Here is a 21455-nt window from a genome sequence, read left to right as displayed (position 1 = left end):
ACACGAAACCTGGCATAGCATTCAGGATAGTGCCATCCACCACCAATAAGGACAATTTCAGGGTTGGAGGTGGCCATGGTAAGGTGTAGCACAATATAGCTGATACGCGAGTGTTTTAGGAAATATTAACCCAACAGATAGAGATGGAAGAGATGAAAGAGTTATATTCCAAAAAGGAGGGGTTCTGCCCCTTTAATAATTTTCATTTTATTATGAGTAGGGATTGTCTTTGCGATTCAGAGCTAAAATGTGGGGGCCCTTCTGGAGCGCTGAAACATTGAACCTGTACTTCAAGTTTTTGACGTACTATTATGATCATTTATGACCGGAATATATCGGGTAATCTTGCATTATGCATCCTGTGTCTCGATGGAGAAATGGCCAAAGGAAAAAGCAAATTCCATTGCTTCATTGTACAGTAGGAACGCTTGTCGGCGCATTAGTTGCAGCATTAAATGTCAATGAACGCGAAACCTACGCATATGGGGCACGTATATGGGGGCGACAACGACGTTTAAAGCCTACATGAATCCTGCAAGCCCCAGCTTGTAAGAGCCGCATCTTCATGATCCTGTTTTAATATGCCTTGACTAGATTCAACGTCATGCCTCTCGATGTTTTCTTTTCCCTTATCGTAGAGAAGGTCTCGGGTAACCCGTTGAGGTAAGGTCTCATGCAAGAGCAGCTGGTATCTTCAGATATATCTCGACGAGATGTAATATTTCTTTCTTTTCGAATAAGCTTCCCAGTATAATCTAAAAGATTCAGGGAAAAAAGGGAAAAGATGTTTCTCTACGTACTTTTCGATATATCCTTCCAACTATCTTTCTACTTGTCTTGCTAATCGTCTTTCTAATCATCTTTCCGATTGTCCTTTCAGTAGTCTTTTCATTTAAATCTCTATGTGTCTTTCAACTTGGTTTTCTATCGATGTAGAGCTTACAGTATAGGTAGCGGTGTAATAGGCGGTAAAGGTTATCTATGGCCCTGGGGGTTTTTTCCTGGAGATCGCTTCAGGGGTTAAACGGGAGACGAGAGGAGAGAGGCGAGAACTTCAATGGAGGCCAAAACAAATCGAGCTGTTATGATGCAGAAATTGTACTAAATAATCCATTACAAGTAGTAGGGTGGGTTATTCAAATTTAAGCTTCCAAGGTTGAGATCGAAAATGATGGAACGGAAATTGGGTAGGAAAGGGTTTAGGAACAGATCAATTGTTCGCCCCTACGAATTGTAACAAACTGGAGGCCTAACACCCCGCTGGAATTATTATATCTTCAGAATAGTATGGATGAAGGATTGGTCAATGCATGACCACAAGTTAAACGATTACAATATTACATCTAATTTAGCCAAGGGCCCTAAGCCGGTTTGGGGCGAAGAATTTTGCGTAAAGAAAAGCGTCACGGTCATCCCTATAGTTTGAATATACACGGAAATAGATGATTCTTGTTTGAATTCAGTTTCCGATGTTCCATTGGGGGCCGAGCAAGGGTCTTTTGACACCGCAGTACCCACGAGTCGGTTCAAGTTATTACATTCGATAACAATGGCGGCTATGACTATGAAGGTGTCACTACACTGTATCGTCGAATGCATCGATACTACAATATATGCGAGGAATTCGTCATCGTACTGTGATCCACAAAATGGCCCCCTATCGATCTCCATTCTCAAAGAGTCTAACCTTATCGCTTTGGTTCAAGATCTTCAGCCTCCTTTTCGGATGCGGCATGGCGCCTTTCCCGCTGTGGGGCGGGATGACTCCGGTCCGTGCACAATCAATACATTATTATGTAGCGCTATGTACGCCATGGGCTGGAGTTAATGGTCCAATAAATGCGGCATATGACTGAAGGTTTTTTAGGGCTGCGGTCTGTGCGGACAGTATGCGGCAATCGACTTTCTGATGACCTTGCATTTCCAAGTATAGTATTCGTACGCATGTACCTGATCTGGATGGTGAAAATGATCGGTCCACGGGTTGCATCTACATATCCAAATTCCATCGGGCCAACGTTATCAAATACTGCTAGCCTACGTATAAAGTAGTTTGAACAATGGCACTCGAGGGGCGCGCGCACAAAGGAAAAACAGTCATTAATGTCAATGACTTTGATGTTGACCTCTTTGTTGTGCATTCGGTCGAATGGCACAAGAATTTGCCGATTATAATAGAAAAGTACCACCAAAATCTCAGCAATGGGAAGATCTTCCCTTTGGGGACGCATATGCAGGAACTGCAGATCTCAGTCATGCCGTGGGCCAGGCATTGGCAGGAGAACTTGGTGACGACCTGAAAAATGCGTGGGGTTTTATTGATAATACTGAGATCGTGCTTCGAGAGATAGACTCTTATTAAGCGAGCGCAGTGTACATATATTACATTGTTCAATATCGGGAACCGAAGCGCTCGATTCAAAGCAGTGCGCATATTAGCCGGTCAGAAACTCTGAGTATAGATTTTTCTAGTGAGAGAACCGTGACACAGCCTAGCGCTAATGCACGGGGTTTCACGTTGGGTCTGTGCTATGATCCAATGGTAATTGACAGTTTTGACCTTTTCATGCTCTGAAAGTAGCTATTGTTGGTGAAATGGTCATCCTTTTTCTGAGAACCCAGTTATACCGGCGGCTACGCCACCTGCAGCTTCGCCGTCATGCTGAGATTCGGAAGGTTATAGGACAAGTGGGTCGAGCATTAAGGAAGCGAGGGCTTTGCCTCGCTTATACTTTATTGAAACCTTGATGAGGGTATGAGCGCCAAATGAATACTTAAAGACTATATATCGCTTCTTTATCCTGAGAATATCTATTCTACCCTCGCTCCATCAACTGTTGCATTCCTAACCAAAAACTTCTTTCCAAGCTGATTTCTATTATGGCAGTTGTTGTAACTACTCCTATCGTTATCCCTGGCCTTATGTTCTTACTGCTATCGAGGTCATTGTACAGCTATCGCGAGCGTATGTTAATCTTGGTGACTTGCGATTAAATTGGCCTTGTGTTGACCTTGCCGAAACAGTAATAATCTTCTCCCGGACGATGGAGACCAGCTACAAGTGTGGAGGATTTACCTTCAGAAGCTTACCTGTCTTTTCAGAAGTCTTAACGTACAGAGTGTATTTGGACTCCACCTCCTCCACGGGCATTTTCAAATTAAGGAAGACAAAATTATGCTTGGAACGCTCCTTAGATTAGTTCGGGGATGCTGGACCTAGCCTACTAGTATTAAAGATATCAATCTGGCAGAGATCCATGGCCATATCTTCAAGCTGACAGCTAGCGGCGAGATTTAAGTCTATGAATTTCGCTAAGGGCTAACAACCAGTATGAATGGCGTCGATCCTGCGTTCTTCTCGGAACTGGTTAAATACCTTTAAGCTTATTACTTAGTCGATCTCCTCGGGCGTCAAGTCATTAATTACTAATGATGTGCCGGCGACTATGAGCGAGTTTGTTATCGCGGACAAGGGCACCGTCATGCTAGATGAACGAGATGTGAAAAATTCGTGGGCTGCCTTTCTGTATCACTAGGTTCTTCCTTCGCGAGCCAGACATGACTGAATTCAGTGACGGAGAGTCCCATGCACCAACTAAGAGGTACGCACCAGGTCTTTACCTTGTCCGTTCGAATATCAACATGCATGTATGCCGTAACAATATTCCAAAGGAATAATCATCGAACGAATATGCAGAGCTTTATATCTGATTGGTCTAAACCTGCGCGTCCCCGTTATTATAGTAGCTTTGTTTTATAACTATAGTTAAGAAGTTTATAAGGCTTATATAACGGGCCCAGGCCCGAGGATATATATGGTGTTATATTGTAATGGTTACTAAGTTGTTAGGCTAGAAACCTGTGACTAGGCAAGGATAAGATGGGGGAATCGGGAATAGTTGCTACCTGCAACCTTTCCTTCCTCATAGCAATATTATTGTATTCACGCACACTGCTTCCTGGCAGTTACGCTATCTAACAAATATAAGGAGTATATTATTTGAAACTACTCGCAACACGTAGCTATATAATATGCAAGAAAAAATGGGGATAACATCAATCTCCGCGACCGTATAGACCATTCCTGATTGGATGGCGGCTTTTCCCACTACAGTATGTAGGACTACATAGTGCTGTACAAGGTCCCAACTTGAAGTCATTATTACTTACTAGTAGGTACAGGGCATGATTCTGATCTGATACACTCGAATAAGAAAACACCAAAAAAGAAGAAGATATTATTGAAGCATGAAGGCCAGCAAGGAAAGAGATTATCGGAATACTTCGGCGACTTATTTTGCCGATCCGGAGATGTTTTTAGAAAGTCCGGAGCTACAAGGAAGGAAAGCACGACCGACAGCGGAAAGCCTTCCCTATTAGCAATGAGATTACTTGCCACAGGACGAGCCCTGCGTGCCAGCAGTGGCAGATGGTCCATTGCTGTATCCCGTCCCAGACTCCCAATCCCTCGAGTCTATTCCCTCCAGACCATCCCAACCGTCTCAAGAAATTGGAGCTCAACACCAGCTCTCCGCGCATCAGACAACGCCAACACCCAATCATCGACCCAAGCCAAACAGTCACCGCAAACTAAATCGAATCTCAAGATCGAAGACGAAACCTATCCTCCAAACCAATGGACCAATACGACCGATCAGATTCTCTCCCATGTCGGCCGACGCCTTTACCTCGACGAAAACCACCCTCTAGCAATCACTCGCAAGCTCATTGAAAGCCAGTTCCCCGCCCCGGTATTCGGAAACCATTTCGAGAAGAATCCCGTCGTCACTACTCATCAGAATTTCGATGTTCTTGGGTTCCCGCAAGATCACCCGGGTCGCAGTCGCACGGATACTTATTATGTCAATGACAAGACGGTGCTGCGTACCCATACAAGCGCGCATCAGCAGGCGTATTTCCAGCGGTTAAACCGGAATGAGACGACTTGTCCTGAGGAGGTTGGATACACTGTTATCGCTGATGTTTACCGTCGCGATGCTATTGATCGCAGTCACTACCCGGTTTTCCATCAGATGGAGGGCGCGATGCTCTGGAAAAGACCGGATACTAATCCCCTTGCAGCATCTGCTGAGACTGCTGCGAAGATCAGGGCGGATCTTGAACTGATCCCGGCTCACGATGTGGTTGTTGAGGATCCCAACCCTACTATCCACGCTCAGCGGAACCCGCTGCAGGCTGAGCATCATAGTGAAGAGGAGGTTGAGGCCATCGCGGCACACCTTAAACGGTCACTAGAACGAATGGTTATTAAGATATTCACGGAAGCGAACAAGGCTGCTGCTGTCTCTGGCGGCGAGGAGCCTGAGCCATTGAAGGTGCGCTGGGTTGAGGCATACTTCCCCTTCACTAGTCCCTCGTGGGAGCTCGAAGTCTTCTGGCAGGGTGACTGGCTTGAGATTCTTGGATGTGGAGTCATCAAGCAGGATCTTTTGATCAATTCCGACGTGCCGAATAGAGTTGGTTGGGCGTTTGGATTGGGCATTGAGCGTATTGCTATGCTTCTATTCAATATTCCTGATATCCGGCTGTTTTGGTCTCGTGATGAGCGATTCCGTTCGCAGTTCCGCGCTGGCACAATTACTCGCTTTGAGCCTTTCTCTAAGCATCCTTCTTGTTATAAGGATGTGGCTTTCTGGCTGCCTCCTGCTGCTGTGACGGGGGGTAGCAGTGCTGCTGGTGGAGGTGTTCCTTTCCATGAGAACGATGTCATGGAATTGGTTCGTGGAATTGGTGCTGATCTTGTTGAGGATGTTTCGTGCATTGATGAGTTCACGCATCCCAAGACTGCTCGTAAGAGTATGTGCTATCGTATTAACTACCGTAGCTTGGAGCGAACCTTGACGAATGAGGAGACCAATGAGATGCATGAGAAGGTTCGGACTAAGCTTGTTGAGGATTTGGGTGTCGAGTTGAGGTGATCGATGTCTATACCATTGTACCATACTAATTCTTGTTTATACTATCAAAAATATGTACTATATCAATCTCCCACGGGCTACTATCCTTTCCTCTTCAGATTCTGTAACATGGAACTTTGGCTTTTGAATCATATTACATATGCTAGATGTGATTTATTATTGGTATTCCAACATGTATGAAGCGAATTTTAGCGATTGAGGCGAAACCATGGCCTCTAGAGGTTGATGTATTATACAAAAAGGTGAGGAGAGAGTTATCAGGGACAAAGATTGCGCGAAAACAAGGGACAAACCACCCGAACACGAGACAATCCAGACGCCTTCAGTCGCATGCAACAAGTGCGTGTATCATACAGATCCAAGAGGAGCAGATATCAAGATAGTACAAGTTTTCCGAACTCAACAGCCAGCAGAATCCAAATGCCAATCCCTATCGTGGTCATAACGTATGATATATGGTACAGAGAGAAAAGAAAAGAACACAGAAGGGAGAAAAATTATAGTAGAGGGAGGATTTAGGCATTCTTAACAACACCGACCTTGGCAGCCTGCAAGAAAAAGAAAAAAATTAGCACATGTCATCTCATCTCAATTCAGTAATCGGTAAAACATACCCGGATAGTACGTCCGTTCAGACGGAAACCCTTGCTCTGGGTGTACATGACTTCACCATCCTTCAATTCAGTCGAAGGAGCCATGAAGACAGCCTCGTGAAGGTTGGGATCGAACTTCTGTGCCGCACCCTCAACCAGCTCGCTGGGATCGAAGCGCTCAAGACCGTGCTTCTGGAGGGTATTCATGAGAATGTGATCGGTCATCTTGAGACCTGCGACAAGGTCGTGGAGAGCCTTGTTCTCCTCGGTTTGCTCGGCATTGAGCTGTTCCACGGGCACGGCCAGCAGCGCGCGGTCGAAGTTGTCAATGCTCTCCAGGAGATCCTTGGCGAAGCGCTGAATAGCGAAGTTTCGGGCACTGTCTTGATCGCGCTTAGCGCGTTCTTGAATGTTACGGGCATCGGCGACGGAGCGGAGGTATTTATCCTGTGAAGAAGAAAAGAGCATTAGTATATGCAGCTATTTGGGGAACTAAGACTAAGCTGCAGATGCGATGCGATGTACGTACCTTCAACTCAATGATCTGCTTCTCCTGCTCCTCGAGCTTCTTCTGGACGGGGTCCTGGGCCTCAGTGTTTTCGGACGCCTCAGATTCCTTAGAAGTTTCTTTGTTCTCGGTGGAATAGAATCGGGAGGAAGGTCGGGGAGCAAATGGCCGCACGGCAGCGGGCAGACGTGTTTGCAACTGTGATGTGCGGCGGAGAGCAAATGCAGATGTGGAAGGGGAAGCTGCGAGAGCCGACCGGGCGGCTTTTCTGAGAGTTTGTTGGAACATTGTGAGGGGAGGGGAATGGGAATTAATTGAAGAAAAAAGAAGAAGGGAAAACTAAAGGTAGAATCAAGATGTTTAGTTGACTGCTTAAGTTGCTCCGATGCGATTATCGGGCAAATTTGATTGAGAATCACCTGACCGCGGGAAAATTAAATTGCTGGCCCGAAGTAAGTATGCTTGCCTTCCTACGTACTAGATTTCCACTCCCACTTCTTGACTTTCTTTTTCCGAAATAGTGCTCAGTCCTCGCTGCTTTTTGCTCGCTGAGTAAAACTGAGCATGCCCCTGAGCGCCCTGATCCGATCAGGGCAATGCTATACACACCGCAGTTTTGGCTACACACACCGCAAACTGTTTATGTAATAACTTTAATCACGTTTTAATCACGTGCAACCCCTCCATGAACCTATCATAGGTTGAAGGGCTTTCATGCCTTTATTAAACGTTATATTAAGACATCAGAATGTGATATTTTAACCCTTTGGTCCCGCATTTGCCATGGTATAGATGGTCAACTTCGGACCATGGCATTTCAGCCGGGCAAACAGAAGATGAATAGCCTTATATTCACCATCAACTATACAACTTTATTCGGCCGAATCACAGACAAAATATCACATTTTGCACTCAAACAATTCAAAAATCAGATGGATAGAGCAGCTCGATGCACCCCTGGGGCACCCCTCTCGCTATACACTTCCGCTTTTACTAATATAATAGGGCTTCTATGTGCACATCAGATCAAAGAGAAATAGCTTAATTGGCTTCATACAAATCAGCCAATACCCCTATCAGCTAATACCCCTATCAGCTAACTATCCATCCGTTTTGGATTATTAATTTAAGCTCAGCCAATGAGCTACCGTTATACATGCCGGGAATATTAGTACACGATTGCATCCCATCTGAGTCGGTTCACAATCGATCCCCACTCAAAGATCGACAGACTTCCTGAACCAGAGGATTTTACACTCCGGCAACAGCGAATTCTACAGGATCGATGATCGTTTCTGCACGCAGAAACATCAGCACTGCTTCTTCAATCTTATGAATCCATCTCTCGGAACTGACTTCCAAGCTCTCGGCCCTCGGCTTGGCGGTGGCTACCCGCTTTACAATGCGCTTACACACCTTGATCTTAGCACGAGCAAGAGCGAGGTATACTTCCCCGGAAAGACTCATTTGGTTCAGGAGCCCGTGTTTATTCCTAGGGCGGGCTCTGATATGGAGGGTGATGGCTACCTGCTGGCGTTGATCAACAACTACGATTCTATGAGCAGTGAGTTGCATCTTCTTGATCTTCATGATTTTGAAAAGGCTCGGGCAATCATAAAATTGCCAGTACGGCTCCGCCAAGGCCTCCATGGCAACTGGGTCGATAGCAGCGATATGCTCCAGACGCATTAACTCTACGGGAATGCTAGTTTAGAGATCTGAATAGCTCGAGGGGAAAAAAAGAAGAAGAAAAAAGACTCTGTAGGAACGATAGAGAAATCGGAGTTCAAGAGATTATAGGACAACGCAGGTCTAGGACTCCAGGGCCTCAAGCCATTTATAAAGATGACATGAGATTTTTTTGTCTTGCTGGAAATAACAGATATAACTTGGCGCGGGGCGGTATACAAAGGGCCGAAGAACGTAGGGATCGTTGCCGCTTTTAAGTGGGCCATTTGGTTAGATTATATGTAGCTGAATCTATTAACCAATTAATAGGCGTGCTCAGCTCTACTCAGTGAGCAAAAGCGGCGAGTCAATGAGCACTAATCAGGAAAGGGCAACCAAAAACCGCCAGGAGAAATCCAGTCCATAGTTCGGGATGTGGGGTTGAATTATGGATGATGAAGATGCCCGCATTTCTCGACAACAGACAGTCTAAAGCCTTAAGAGATAGCTTTGCCTCGTAACCCCAGGAAACTCAGAGCTCATCGAGTATTATTTGCAGACTTCTATTCATCCATGAGAAAAGACAGCCCATCAACAGCAAAAAAACGCCTCCATCAAATCAAATCAACAATCACCATGACCTCCCAAACCCTATCCGGAAAAGTAGCCATCGTCACAGGTTCATCCTCCGGCATCGGCGCAGCAATCGTACGAGAATTATCCTCCCGAGGCGCAAACACAGTAGTCAACTACCCATTCGACAAGCTCAAGCACGAAGCCGACGCAGTAGTATCATCATGCCTATCTCCATCTATAGCAGTGGAAGGCGATATGTCTCAGATCCCATCGCCTCAAAAGCTAGTAGATGCTGCACTGGCAAAATGGAATCGGGTCGATATTCTGGTCAATTGTGTTGCGTTGGCTGTGAACAAGCCGTTCGAGGAACAAACGCTTGAAGACTGGGATCTTCTTGTTAATATCAATGGGCGTGGAACCTTTTTGATGACGCAGGCTGTGCTGCCACATATTACGAAAGGCATTGGGAGAATTGTTAATATTGCGAGTATTTCTGCGAGAGGGCCACCACCTAATCAGACTATTTATGCTGGGACTAAGGGGATGGTGGATTCGTTTACGAAGTGTTGGTTCGTGATATATATATTGTATTGCTTTACTTGGTTCTGGTTCATGAGGCTGATTTGGTTTTTTTCTAGGGCAAAGGAACTTCCTCCGAAATATGGATGTACTGTTAATTCAGTCTCGCCTGGTCCAACTATGACGGAAGGCTTTGCGGCTGCTGGTGAGGAACAGATGAAGATCTTGCAGCCTATTATTGATCAGACGCCTGTTGGGCCACGTATGGGACAGCCTGACGAGATTGCTTATGCGGTTGGGTTTCTTTGTGAAGAAAGGGCGCGCTGGGTTAATGGTGTGCATCTTATTGCGTCGGGTGGCTTGTTCATAGATTGAGACCGAGTAGTTTTTTACTGTCTAAAGGATGAGTTTGTCTAAACTTGAAATAGTATCAGATTTCGAACACAACAGAAGGTCTATTGTAAATGTCCTTTGACATGGAGTATGTCTTTGTAGATCCCCGATCAAATCTACAGGATGTTTCATGTTTCATATCGCTAATTGTCCTTTTAATAGTAGGCAATAATAAATATGGAGATATCGCTGGCAGTGACCTGCAGAGAACCAACATGCTGAGCGCCCCGTATACTCGTAAAAGAAGGGAGGTTGGGGGTTAAAGCGATGCGAATCCAAAAGGGTTCGTTTCAAATATCCGTTAGCCTACGGACTACTAGTAAAAGGGGTTGAAAGGCAAGGCAGCTGTCAATGTAAATTATCTTCATAACCCCTCGTAAATGTGGCATTGTTAATATCTACACGCATAGATTATACGAGCCCGATTATGGATCTTTTATCTATGGATTGTGGCGAAACCTCGCATCGTTTCAGCATTGTTGATTGAAACGTGGCTGGTTGCGCATCGGGTATCTTCAGGAATCATAGGCCCCATGGTAACAAAGCGACAAAGCCTGGAGGTTCTTTGCTGGCCCCGCCCGTAGCAACTTTAGAATCATCGTATTCCGCATAATGATGATGACACCTTGCCACCAAGGAAAAGGAAAAAAAAGAAAAAAGGAAAAAAAGAAAAAAAAAGAAGGCCCGAACCCGGAATTGAACCGGGGACCTCTCGCAATTAGGACAACCCAAAGCGAGAATCATACGACTAGACCATCCGGGCTATTGATAATGATCGGCATTGTATTGCTATATATTAATTGTCTCCTATTTGGAGATGTGAATGTGGACTCAAGTTCTGAATAGACCTAGCTAGGCAGACGGTCGCCTTGTTCCTCCTAGCAACGGATGTACGCGGAATTGAGATTGTCAGTGAATTCGACCATTGCCATAATCCAACGTCATGCTTTAGACCATGATTAGGTTTTGTGTGTGTGTGAGAGAGAGAGCGTGTGTGTGTGTGAGTGGGGAGGCGATCCAATTTTCCGCATTGGGATATCAATAAACTGGCAGTGCATTAACTTATTGTACAGTTGAGATTACCCGGCAGTTTAGAGCTTCGTAGCACCGGTCGCAGCTAATTTCTCATCCTGGTTAAGTCTGATTGTTAATCGTTAGATTATGGGGTTCTACACTGCCCGGGGAAGAGGCTAAGAGCCAAGCCTCCGCAATGTGTACTCCGTAGGCAGAATAATATAATAATCTGGGCTGTATACCGGACAAGTCGGTGATGCCGGATGCCGAGGGCGACACTAGCACTAGGACGCTAAGACTAAGACTAATACTGAGGCGGAGCGGAAGGGGGATTCGCCCCAGACTGCATAAGTTTGGTTGCGCGGTAGATCGTGGTCCAGAGGGGCGGAGCTCTGGTGGAGGCGAAACAAATGGGCTTAGGACGTTTGCGTGGATTGGGCTGTGCAGAATACGCCAAAAAATTTGGATTAAAATTTAAAACATGCCAGGTGCGGAGTTAAAGAGGGATAAATAAGAATACTTTGGTCCCTGCATTGTCTTTGCTTTATTCCAAGCTTCTCTCATCTTAAGTATTAAGCATCTCATCTGGTGGCAATAAACAGCCCCCTTATCTGCTTATCAACACCACCACTTTTGCCTCTCAAGTACATTCCACCACTTGCACCTTCAACGCATCTACATCTACATACACAAAGATGCTTCACACAATGTCTCCTCCAAACTCTATCCCCGGCTCCCCAGTCCAAGCCGCGAAATCGAAATCGCGATCCAAACCTTCACTATCAATCGACCTTGCCAACATCCCACTCAACCTCCCATCGCCCCCCTCAAACACTCTCCTAATCACCGAACTAAACAACCTCATCCTCTTCCAACCCTCCTCCCTAGACAACATCCGCAACCAAATCACCGCAATCGCGCCTTTGAACTCTTTCTCCCCACTCCCTTCTCTCCGACGAATCGTCTGCTCTTTCCTCTCCGCAACAGACGCTCTCACAGTCCGAAAGACACTAGAAGGCACCTCCCTCCTCAACCATGTCATGCCAAGAATCTATTTCGGAGAAAATACTCCCCTGCAAGAAGAGGGACCGAAGCTCCTACAGGCTCCACAGGCAGATAAGATGTTCTTTATCTCTCCGCCTCCTAGCCCGCCGCATGGATGGATGATGCGCAATGAGGATCCCCCTAATAAGGAGGCGCATGCGAGTGATCTTGCGCATGCGCTTTCAATGCTGAGGACTGGCGCTGATCAACCGGAGCCTATGAGTGTTGATGCGGCGACGCCTACTTCTATCTCTGAGGGGAAGAGGACGCCTAGCTGGCCGCTTATGGGGACGCAGCGCAGTCGGAGCAGTACGGTCATTTATCACCCTGAAGACCATGGGCATAGTCCTAATCTGCCCGCTGTTATGGTTGAGGATGTTAGTATTATGGGTGATGATGATGAGGATGTGGATATGGATGCCGATGCCGATATGAGTCCTATTGAAATGGAATCGGTGAAGAAGATGCCGCCTAAGACCTCGAGGCCTCCTGTTGAGCTGATGTGATTGCCTTCTACGATTGTTTCTTTTTTTCTTCTTTGTCTTCACCTTATTCGGTGGTTCTTACAGTTTGGCGCTGGGGCATCATTCTATCATCTGCATCGCGTGGTTATGGGGTCATACTTGTTTCTTTTATTGCCTTGGTTCGGTTCATGTTCAAAAGTGGATAATACAATTCACTCTACTTGTACTAGATATTATATATGTCTCGCATAATCATTTGCGCCGGCTCAGCACGGTGTTATCGTCATTCATTTCTTTCAAGTCTGTAATCCTGTCAAACCTTTCTGAAAGTATCGATATAAAAATATTGAATAGCATAATAGTATCAACCAATATTGATATACATGAATGTGTGAATTCTTATTTAGACCCAAAAGTTCAATGACTCCAGTCAAGATCATATGATAACCCTGGAAATAAGCCAGACCGAGAAACGGTGTCAGTGTCAGTATCAGTATCAGCTTCCATTCCCACTCCTCCGAGTCTGGCATCCGATATACCAGACAAGGAACCCGAAGTATTTCCCATCTTAGCAGCCCTTGCTTCAACAGCACGCCGCATTAACCGACCCAAAGGTTTCGCCATCTCACTATCCATAGTAGTAGCCCCGCCTCGCCACCGATCATACATCTTCGTAACCATTTCCCACGCATGATTCGATTCTGAATCTAGCGGACGATGGCAAAGCTCAGAAATAACATATGCCATCGCGTGCCACTCCCGATAACTCTTCCATAACCAGCTCCAGCCTGTGATGAATGTATTTGTTTGGAGAAGGTGTACGAATTCTAGAATCTCAACGCCGGTACGAAACAGAAACTCATTGAGGGTATGTGGTGAGTCTGAGTCTGAGTCTGTTGCCAGTGGTTCGAGCCTTTCAGTTTCGCCGGACGGGTTTGGCGTCAGATGAATGAATAGCCATGCTCTTGATAGATGGAGTCGGGAGATGGTGGCTGTCATCCATTGAATTGGAATATTCAAATCGAATTGGTTGAGATATTGTTCTTCCATATCTCTTCCTAGCGTTTTGACAATCTCTTTCCTTTGTTCAAGTTCCAGTGGTATTGTGTCATTACCATCTTGGAAATCCCGTAACCAGTGTAATCCTCTTATAAAATGAGCTGTAATAATACAAAGTGTGATGTTTGTAAAGTTGTCCCTCTCAGCCGTAATTTCCTTCATATCTGGGCCCAGATCATCATCGTCAATATTACTCGGAACTGCAGTATCGAATGTATTCGGATGAATTTGTCGTGGTACATCCTGATCTTCCGAAACAAGCATATCCAAAATACATATATGCCACCAGAGCCTTCTTCTCATTTCGCATTCAAATGGAGAAAATCCTAGCTTTTTCCCGTCGCGATGAAGATTTTGGCTCTGAGCTACTCGAATTAGAATTGAAGATTCGGCCCAGATTCGTCGTGAATCACCGTCTAGACGAGAACTGAGAAGATATAGTACCCCGGCTTGGAGGGTGCTTGTGTTTTGGGATGTGATGAGTTTGGCTTGGTTTAGGGCTGAGGTTACTGCTGTTTCGAAGTTTTGGCGAGCTGTTTTGTATTCGTGACCGAGGCTTAAATGGCATTGAGAAGGTGTCATGCTGATTATTGATGCGAAGCAGGCGGAGAGGAAGAGGGCTTCTTCATGAGTTTCAAGTGACAGTGTGGACTCGGAGCTAGTATTTGATGCATCGATGAATATCTTGGAGAGATGAGGTTTGTGTATTATGGCGATCACTGGGGCGACTTGTGTGAGGTATATTTTCCATAAATTTGTGATTTGTGAATGTTGTAAGTAGTCGCGATGAAAGGAAGCGCGAGACCAGGTTTTGTCGGGAGTGTGGAAGTCGAAAAATCCCGATGGACTCGAGTTTATTATTTTTGAATTGGCGTTGTTCATTACCTGCTCTTTATTGATCTATAGTGACGTTGGATTTCATGAGTACCAGGCGAAGATATGGATTGATAGCGGTTTCATACTTGAGGCGCATCATGATTGTGTCGGCCTGGGTCAGCTTCAGGCGCGGAAACAGAAATATTCACGCCGGTTGTGTCCTGAAAAGGCTCCAGGTCGTAAGCATCGACCGCGAACCTCGCAGAACGAAGCACCTCAACCTCATTTTCTAGTTCTCGCAAACGAGCAAGTAATTCAGGGACTGGGGGACGATTCAGTGTCCTCGGTGCTCGCTGAGGAGGTGGAAATAAGCATTCATCACCTGATTTGCAACATGCACCACATGGATTTGCCTTATTACATCTGATTTTCCTTTCATTGCATGGGATGCAACTACGCTTTTGTCGCTCTGTTGAGGCTGACGAGGCATTCATGTCACCATCACCATGCCGAGAGACCTTGGGCATAGCATGTGTCAAATCGCAAGTTTGTAAATTGAACTTTTTCTAGATCATCTGGAGAATATCATGGATGAAATTCGTAACCTTGGAAATCCCCTGGAAATAATGTAAGGAGGCAAATTGTAAGCAGTGAAGTTGTTGGTCTGCAAGGTGAACGTTAGCCTATCCGGGCGCAGATCAGATCGGGTCAGACCCACTTTCTCGGGATTGAACTCAACCCCGACGATTATGAATAATGACGCAGATTATGAAGCCTCGCGTCTTCGGTTCATCAAAGTTGGAAATTCTTGAAATTTGAACACGAAATGTGAACTATATAAGAAGGAAAGTATCTTCTGTACTTTGGATAATCAGATCAATTATTTCTCTGTCATCTTTTACTATTCTATACCAACTTCATACGACCATGGCGAAAGTTATTCTCGTTACAGGTGCCACTGGCAAGCAAGGCGGTAGTCTAATTGACAAACTCCTTGAAGAGAACGCGGATGTGGAGATTCTAGCACTGACTCGAGACTCCGCCTCGAACAGTGCCCAGAAACTCAAGGGAAAGTCGCCTAAAATCCAACTCGTTCAGGGAAACCTTGACGACCCGAAGGCGATTTTCGCCAATGCCAAAAATGCGACAAAACAGCCGATCTGGGGCGTGTTCAGTGTTCAGGTAAGACATATTCACTCAAAAATTGATAACATAGAAAAGGGATTAATTCAATTCTAAATCTTTAGGTTCCGTCGCCTACTGCATCCGTCCAGGAAGTAGAAATGCGCCAAGGCAAAACGCTAGTTGACGCTGCGCTGGAAAACAACGTCAAATTCTTCGTCTACTCATCTGTTGATCGAGGTGGAGATGCCTCATACGATACCCCTACCGATATTCCCCACTTCACTAGCAAGCATCATATCGAGCATCACCTCATTGAGAAAGCGAAGGGCACGGATATGGCATGGACAATCCTGCGCCCTGTTGCATTCCTTGAAAACCTGACGCCGGATTTTCTGGGAAAGTTCTTCGCTACAACTTGGAAAAATGTCGTAAAGGATAAGCCCTTACAGGTTATATCTACGTCGGATATTGGGTGGTTTGCAGCTCAGGCGTTTTTGAGACCTGATGAATGGAAAAATAGAGCGCTCTCGTTGGTTGGTGATGAGCTCACATTCCAAGAAATGCAGAAGATTTTCAAGGCGAAAACTGGCCAGGATGTACCCTTGACTTTTGGCTGGCTTTGTACTATTATGTTGTGGGTTTTGGGAGATTTTGGGAAAATGTTCAATTGGTTTCATGACAAGGGGTTTAGTGCTGATGTTGCCACTTTGAAGAAGATGAATCCTGGATTGAGGGATTTTGGGACATGGTTGGAGACTGAGAGTGGGTTTGCGACGAGATGATTTCATGTTCAAGTTTCTGTCGGGCGTTCATATTGTACTATTGTACTAAAAGAATATCAATTAATTAATTTAGCAATTAAGTAATGGTATATTTTCGATTTGATAATAGGTACTACATTCTATCGAAATGGGCTAGACTTTCCGGGAAGCTACCCGGTCACCAAATTATTTAAGTTCAGCGGAAAGAAGGAATGTAGATTGGAGTTTCAGAATTCTTCTATTTAGGGGATGACCCCTAGTCCTGGAGGGATAATTTGTGGCAAATTCGCCGATGAGGCTTAGGAAATTACTTGCAGCAAGATCTGGGCAAACCAATAGGTGTCCTGACATTCGAATGAAAGTTTCCGCCACACTAAGCCTCCCGGATTGGGAGGTGGAAGGAATAGGGCAGGGATTAATGCGCTATTTTCTTTTCTTTTTCTACCTACTGCGGGAGCTTAAAACTCCAACATCATCGATTTGAATTCAGGGGCTGACCGGTGCGCCCTGCCCGGGCCGATGCCCGTCTAAGACTCTGGGGTGATTGGTGAAGGCTTCGGTTCACGGATCAGACGCCCGATACCGGGGGGGTACCCGGTCAACACAGATCATTAAGAGGCCCTGCTTGCGCCTGGGATGATTTCATGTTTTTTTTCTTTTTTTCATTGCCTGGGTTGCGGATATGCGAGCTACATGTTCTCCGCCCCATGGGAGTACATTCAGCCGAGCTAACGGAATCTCGCCGATCTTGGGCACGGGAAGAGTCATAAGATGAGACATAGTCATAACATAATGTTATCGACATCGCTATGTATCGCTATTCGTAGGAACTGCATGCTTAAATCGGAATCCCGCCATGTGGCTGAATCAAAGTTTCTGTCATATCGTAGTGTATTTTGTATCAGGCAAGCTTCTCCAGTAGGCAGGCGCCGGCGGTCAATTGTGTATGCAGGACATGTGGTATGTGGTCTACCACGGCAGGATTCCGAGATAGGACTAGGGTGATTCAGATAAGCCGTGCATCATGAGAAGCTGGATTGGAGTCGTATGCAGTGGAGTTCTGCTGTTGCTGTGCGGGATTTTAGGGGATGAACGACGTAATTTGGGGTCCTCCCCGCACTTAGAAAAGTGGATTTGTTCGTACTAAGATGCGGTTCATTTGCGGGGGAAAGGCAGCGATCTGCCAAGAGTCTGGGGTGGTACTGGGTCCGTCGGTGGGTATCATTTATTGCAGACCGCTAGATTATAATTCATGAAGAAAAAAAAAAAAGGTGTAAGATAGAGGTGAAAGAGGTCGAAGTAAACAACTCCAAGGCGATGATCAGATCAAATACGCGCATAATGACTAGTTAGGTTATCTCTCTTATCTATGCACTGTGGAGTCGTTTCGTAGTGTTAAGATAGGCAGGAAACCCCTGAGGACTCGGAAGTCTTGGCCCAGAGATAACAAGCCAAACAAGCCACGCCGTAACCTTAGGTAAGGACTGTAAGTCTTGGGGCCGCCACTAGCCGGAAACTACCCAGTCTACATGCTTTGGTAGAAGGGTTTAAATATTGCCCCATTCCCCAGTCCCAAATCAAAATGTAACCCTAACATTGGAACTTCCGGTGATTTACTCCATTCTTGTTTATACCTATATGTCTATATTTTAAAAGATGTCAATCCCTGAGAAAACAGAGAAGGGGGAGTCCTTGTCACCGACGCCTTCAAATGTCGGACAGGTCGGACAGGTCACCGACGCCTATGCCCATGATGCTGTCTTTGGAGAGATCACAGAAGATGGTCCCAATTACCGTAATGTATGGAGATTTGATTGTCACACAATACTTTCACGGATCTTGACTAACAGTTCAACAGGTAGGATGGCTTGGTACAGCCGTTCTCATGATGAAAACACAAATCGGTCTCGGTGTCCTTTCGATTCCGGTCGCCTTCGATGCCCTCGGTATTGTTCCTGGTGTGATAGTCCTCATCGCCATTGCTACCATCACAACATGGTCCGATTATATTATTGGTGTTTTTAAGATTCGCCATCGCGAGGTCTACGGAATCGACGATGTGGGCGAAATGCTGCTGGGCAAGGCAGGAAGAATTATTATGGGAACTGCCTTTGTTCTTTGTGAGTTGGTTGAGAGTCATTATGGCTGAAATTTTCCTCGCTAACAATATCCAGGGTGGATGTTCACTGCCGGCTCTGGAATGCTCGGTATCTCAATTGGCTTGAATGCCGTCTCAGACCATGCTGTCTGCACAGCTGTCTATGTCGCTGTCGCATTCGTCGTAGCATTCGTCCTAGGCAGTATCCAGACATTAGGGCGTATCTCATGGATCGCCTGGGTTGGATTGAGCTGTATTCTCACATCAAGTGAGTTTGACCAAGCACTCCAAAAACCTGACAACCCTAGTGACTATACTAACCTGGTGTTCGTTTCTAGTTCTCATTGTTACCGTTGCCGTTGGTATCGAAGATCGCCCTGCCTCTGCGCCAACAACCGGCGTCTGGGTCTCCGACTACAAAATCGTCAACAACGGCTCATTTTCCAAGGCCATTTCAGCAGTAACTACGATTGTATTTGCGTATGCTGGTACCCCTGCCTTCTTCTCCATCGCTTCCGAGATGCGTAACCCCCGACAGTACAACCGAGCCCTTTTCCTTTGCCAGAGCGTCGTTACTTGCTTTTACATCGTAGTCGGTGTTGTTATCTATTATTACTGTGGATCTTACGTTTCATCGCCTGCCCTCGGATCTGCCGGAAAGACCGTGAAGAAAGTCAGCTACGGCTTTGCGCTTCCCGGTTTAATCGCCAGCACATTGCTCTTTGTGCACGTAAGCATGCCCTCCCCAGCCCCTTTCCAATGGCTCATTCAAACTTTCCCATGCTACAAACCCAAATACCCCGAAAGCACCCGACTATAGACGTATTGATACTAATCATGACATAGATTACCGGAAAATACATTTTCGTCCGTATCCTCCAAGGATCTCGCCATTTGGTCGCTAACACCATGATCCACTGGGGCGTCTGGCTAGGATGTACCTTTGGTGTATCCCTCGCCGCATACATTATTGCTAGCGCTATCCCAGTATTCAGCGATCTTGTCTCTCTAGTGGGTGCGTTGCTCGGCACACCTATGTGTTTCCATCCCATGGCTGGAATGTGGCTGTATGACAACTGGAGTCGACCTAATAGGAACTGGAAGTGGACTGCGATGGTTGCTTGGTGTGGTTTTGTTCTTGTTTCTGGAACCTTCCTCATGATTGCTGGTACATATGGGTCGGTTGTTTCTATCATTGATGATTATAAAGCATCTGGGGGGTCGGCTGCGTGGTCTTGCGCCGATAACTCCGCCTCGTAGATTGAGGCTGTATATCACGACTTGCTTACTTTGAGCGTTTTAGCTATATCTCTCTAGATTCAAGATCGAAGAATATAAAGATTGATAGCATATTTGTGTCGAGGTTTAGTTGTAATGTAATCGGGCTCTCGATTAATAATAGCCTCGAGTGCTGGTATGGAAGGACGATTGAATTGATATTTTTGCTATGGAGAGATTTCGTAGAGGATTGAGAAAATTATCCAGAATTCCAAATAGGTGTATCATGATGTGATCATGTGTTCTGTCGGCTTCATACAAATAATTATCCAAATCCCAATTCTAAAGATAATCGACTATCATTCAACTACTCGAGATCATCTACATTGTCCCTTGAATACACTCGCAAAGATGCCCATACCCAAGAAATCACACCGTAGAATAAAACTCCCACCGAATGTCATGCTCTAAGAAAAAAATGCAATGAATCGACCGGTAAAGTGCCTCACGGTATAATCCGTCCAATCCAGACATCTCACACTGTGAAGTATTTGAAGGATTTCGCACAGTTTGAGTATCGTCAGCAAGCAGCTCATTGCGATGAATAAATTAAGGAGATTATTCTGTGTATCTAGGGCAAATTGCGCCAGATTATCATGGGAGATTCCGATGCCTTCCCAAATGCTGGGAGGGTCGATTTCAAGTTCATCATGAAGGGGATTCGTGGCTCAAATAGTTGTATTTTGGTTTGAGGTTGAGCAGAGCAAATACTACATATTCTCAATTTCATTTTCTGGTCTAAATTTCTGTACATGTCACAAAACACAAAGTAGCTACATGCAACATTGGCAGTACAAATTTCAAGATGCCTACTCTAGTATGTCACCATTATCTTAAACTATCTAAGTGCTCTACCCCCGAGGACTAATTTCAACTGGGGGCTTGAGGGATCCATGACTTGGCTCAAAGTTTCCAAGATACGGAAATTGTAAATCCAGGCCCTAGTTTGATAACGGATGTCTTAATAAAGTTCAAGAAAAGTTAGAATCGATTTCTTCTCAATTGGAAATCGGACTTAGCAATCATCATATTGATAATAATTAAATGTAAAACAGAAAGAACCGGTTCAGAACCCGGTCACCGGCACGGTGGCCGCCTCCTGATCCAGGAAGGAGCTAAACCACGCGCAAGCCCCGACACTCTGAGGACTCAAGGTCTATCTGTGTGTAATCGAAGTCCGTACCCGAGACAGATATGAGGAGAAAAAAATCCATCGATGAAAGCTTTCATGTATGAAATATCTTGATTCGCGTTAGAATGATGCGAATCGTACAGCGGGAGGGTGTCGCCTTCCAGCTCTGTTTTGTTCGCTGTTGTGACTTATGACCTGTGGGTGGGTTGTAGCTGATAGTCTCCTCGGAATAGAGTCCGTAGCGTGTTAATCATACCATTCGAGGCTGGACAGGAGCTCTCGGTCGAGATCGAGCCCGGGGGGCCGGACTCGATGTCCTTTTCCACTGTGGAGTTGTTTCATCGGGATACCATTGTCGGGATATCTTTCGTGATATCACTTTTAGTGGGTAGATGTCGGATATGGCGTTTCCGAGGCTGGAGAGGAATAAAGAGAGGGAGTCAAGGTGTTCGGGGGAGAAACGAGAAA

At 45.6% G+C, this 21455-nt stretch overlaps 8 protein-coding genes across 8 annotated transcripts; 6 read left to right on the top strand and 2 right to left on the bottom strand.

Annotated features, from left to right (window-relative positions):
- Positions 1-4382: 4382 nt before the first annotated feature.
- N7478_000083 (phenylalanine--tRNA ligase) lies at positions 4383-5939 on the top strand (the record flags this gene model as incomplete). Its single annotated transcript, XM_056916299.1, has 1 exon — positions 4383-5939. One exon carries the CDS (start codon positions 4383-4385, stop codon positions 5937-5939), a length of 1557 nt encoding a protein of 518 aa, XP_056784179.1.
- A 515-nt stretch (positions 5940-6454) lies between these two features.
- grpE (mitochondrial nucleotide exchange factor MGE1) lies at positions 6455-7328 on the bottom strand (the record flags this gene model as incomplete). The annotated part of the gene is made up of 3 exons (XM_056916298.1): positions 6455-6487; positions 6554-6979; positions 7062-7328. 3 exons carry the CDS (start codon positions 7326-7328, stop codon positions 6455-6457), a joined length of 726 nt encoding a protein of 241 aa, XP_056784178.1.
- A 1044-nt stretch (positions 7329-8372) lies between these two features.
- Positions 8373-8732, top strand: N7478_000081 (lignostilbene dioxygenase; the record flags this gene model as incomplete). Its single annotated transcript, XM_056916297.1, has 1 exon — positions 8373-8732. One exon carries the CDS (start codon positions 8373-8375, stop codon positions 8730-8732), a length of 360 nt encoding a protein of 119 aa, XP_056784177.1.
- A 612-nt stretch (positions 8733-9344) lies between these two features.
- N7478_000080 (SDR family NAD(P)-dependent oxidoreductase) lies at positions 9345-10178 on the top strand (the record flags this gene model as incomplete). Its single annotated transcript, XM_056916296.1, has 2 exons — positions 9345-9853; positions 9923-10178. The coding sequence occupies 2 exons, from the start codon at positions 9345-9347 to the stop codon at positions 10176-10178; spliced, it is 765 nt and encodes a 254-aa protein (XP_056784176.1).
- Positions 10179-11917: 1739 nt separating this feature from the next.
- cbpA (putative calcineurin binding protein) lies at positions 11918-12760 on the top strand (the record flags this gene model as incomplete). The annotated part of the gene is made up of 1 exon (XM_056916295.1): positions 11918-12760. One exon carries the CDS (start codon positions 11918-11920, stop codon positions 12758-12760), a length of 843 nt encoding a protein of 280 aa, XP_056784175.1.
- Positions 12761-13135: 375 nt separating this feature from the next.
- Positions 13136-14359, bottom strand: N7478_000078 (fungal specific transcription factor domain-containing protein; the record flags this gene model as incomplete). Its single annotated transcript, XM_056916294.1, has 1 exon — positions 13136-14359. The coding sequence occupies one exon, from the start codon at positions 14357-14359 to the stop codon at positions 13136-13138; it is 1224 nt and encodes a 407-aa protein (XP_056784174.1).
- A 1161-nt stretch (positions 14360-15520) lies between these two features.
- Positions 15521-16500, top strand: N7478_000077 (NmrA/HSCARG family protein; the record flags this gene model as incomplete). Its single annotated transcript, XM_056916293.1, has 2 exons — positions 15521-15775; positions 15841-16500. 2 exons carry the CDS (start codon positions 15521-15523, stop codon positions 16498-16500), a joined length of 915 nt encoding a protein of 304 aa, XP_056784173.1.
- Positions 16501-18135: 1635 nt separating this feature from the next.
- Positions 18136-19837, top strand: N7478_000076 (uncharacterized protein; the record flags this gene model as incomplete). Its single annotated transcript, XM_056916292.1, has 5 exons — positions 18136-18279; positions 18338-18599; positions 18654-18845; positions 18916-19307; positions 19424-19837. 5 exons carry the CDS (start codon positions 18136-18138, stop codon positions 19835-19837), a joined length of 1404 nt encoding a protein of 467 aa, XP_056784172.1.
- Between the last annotated feature and the right edge of the window lie 1618 nt (positions 19838-21455).

Source organism: Penicillium angulare (assembly GCF_028827245.1).
Source record: "Penicillium angulare strain IBT 27051 chromosome Unknown utg000001l_segment0_segment0, whole genome shotgun sequence".
NCBI lineage: Eukaryota > Fungi > Ascomycota > Eurotiomycetes > Eurotiales > Aspergillaceae > Penicillium > Penicillium angulare.
This window is presented reverse-complemented; position numbering and strand designations above follow the sequence as displayed.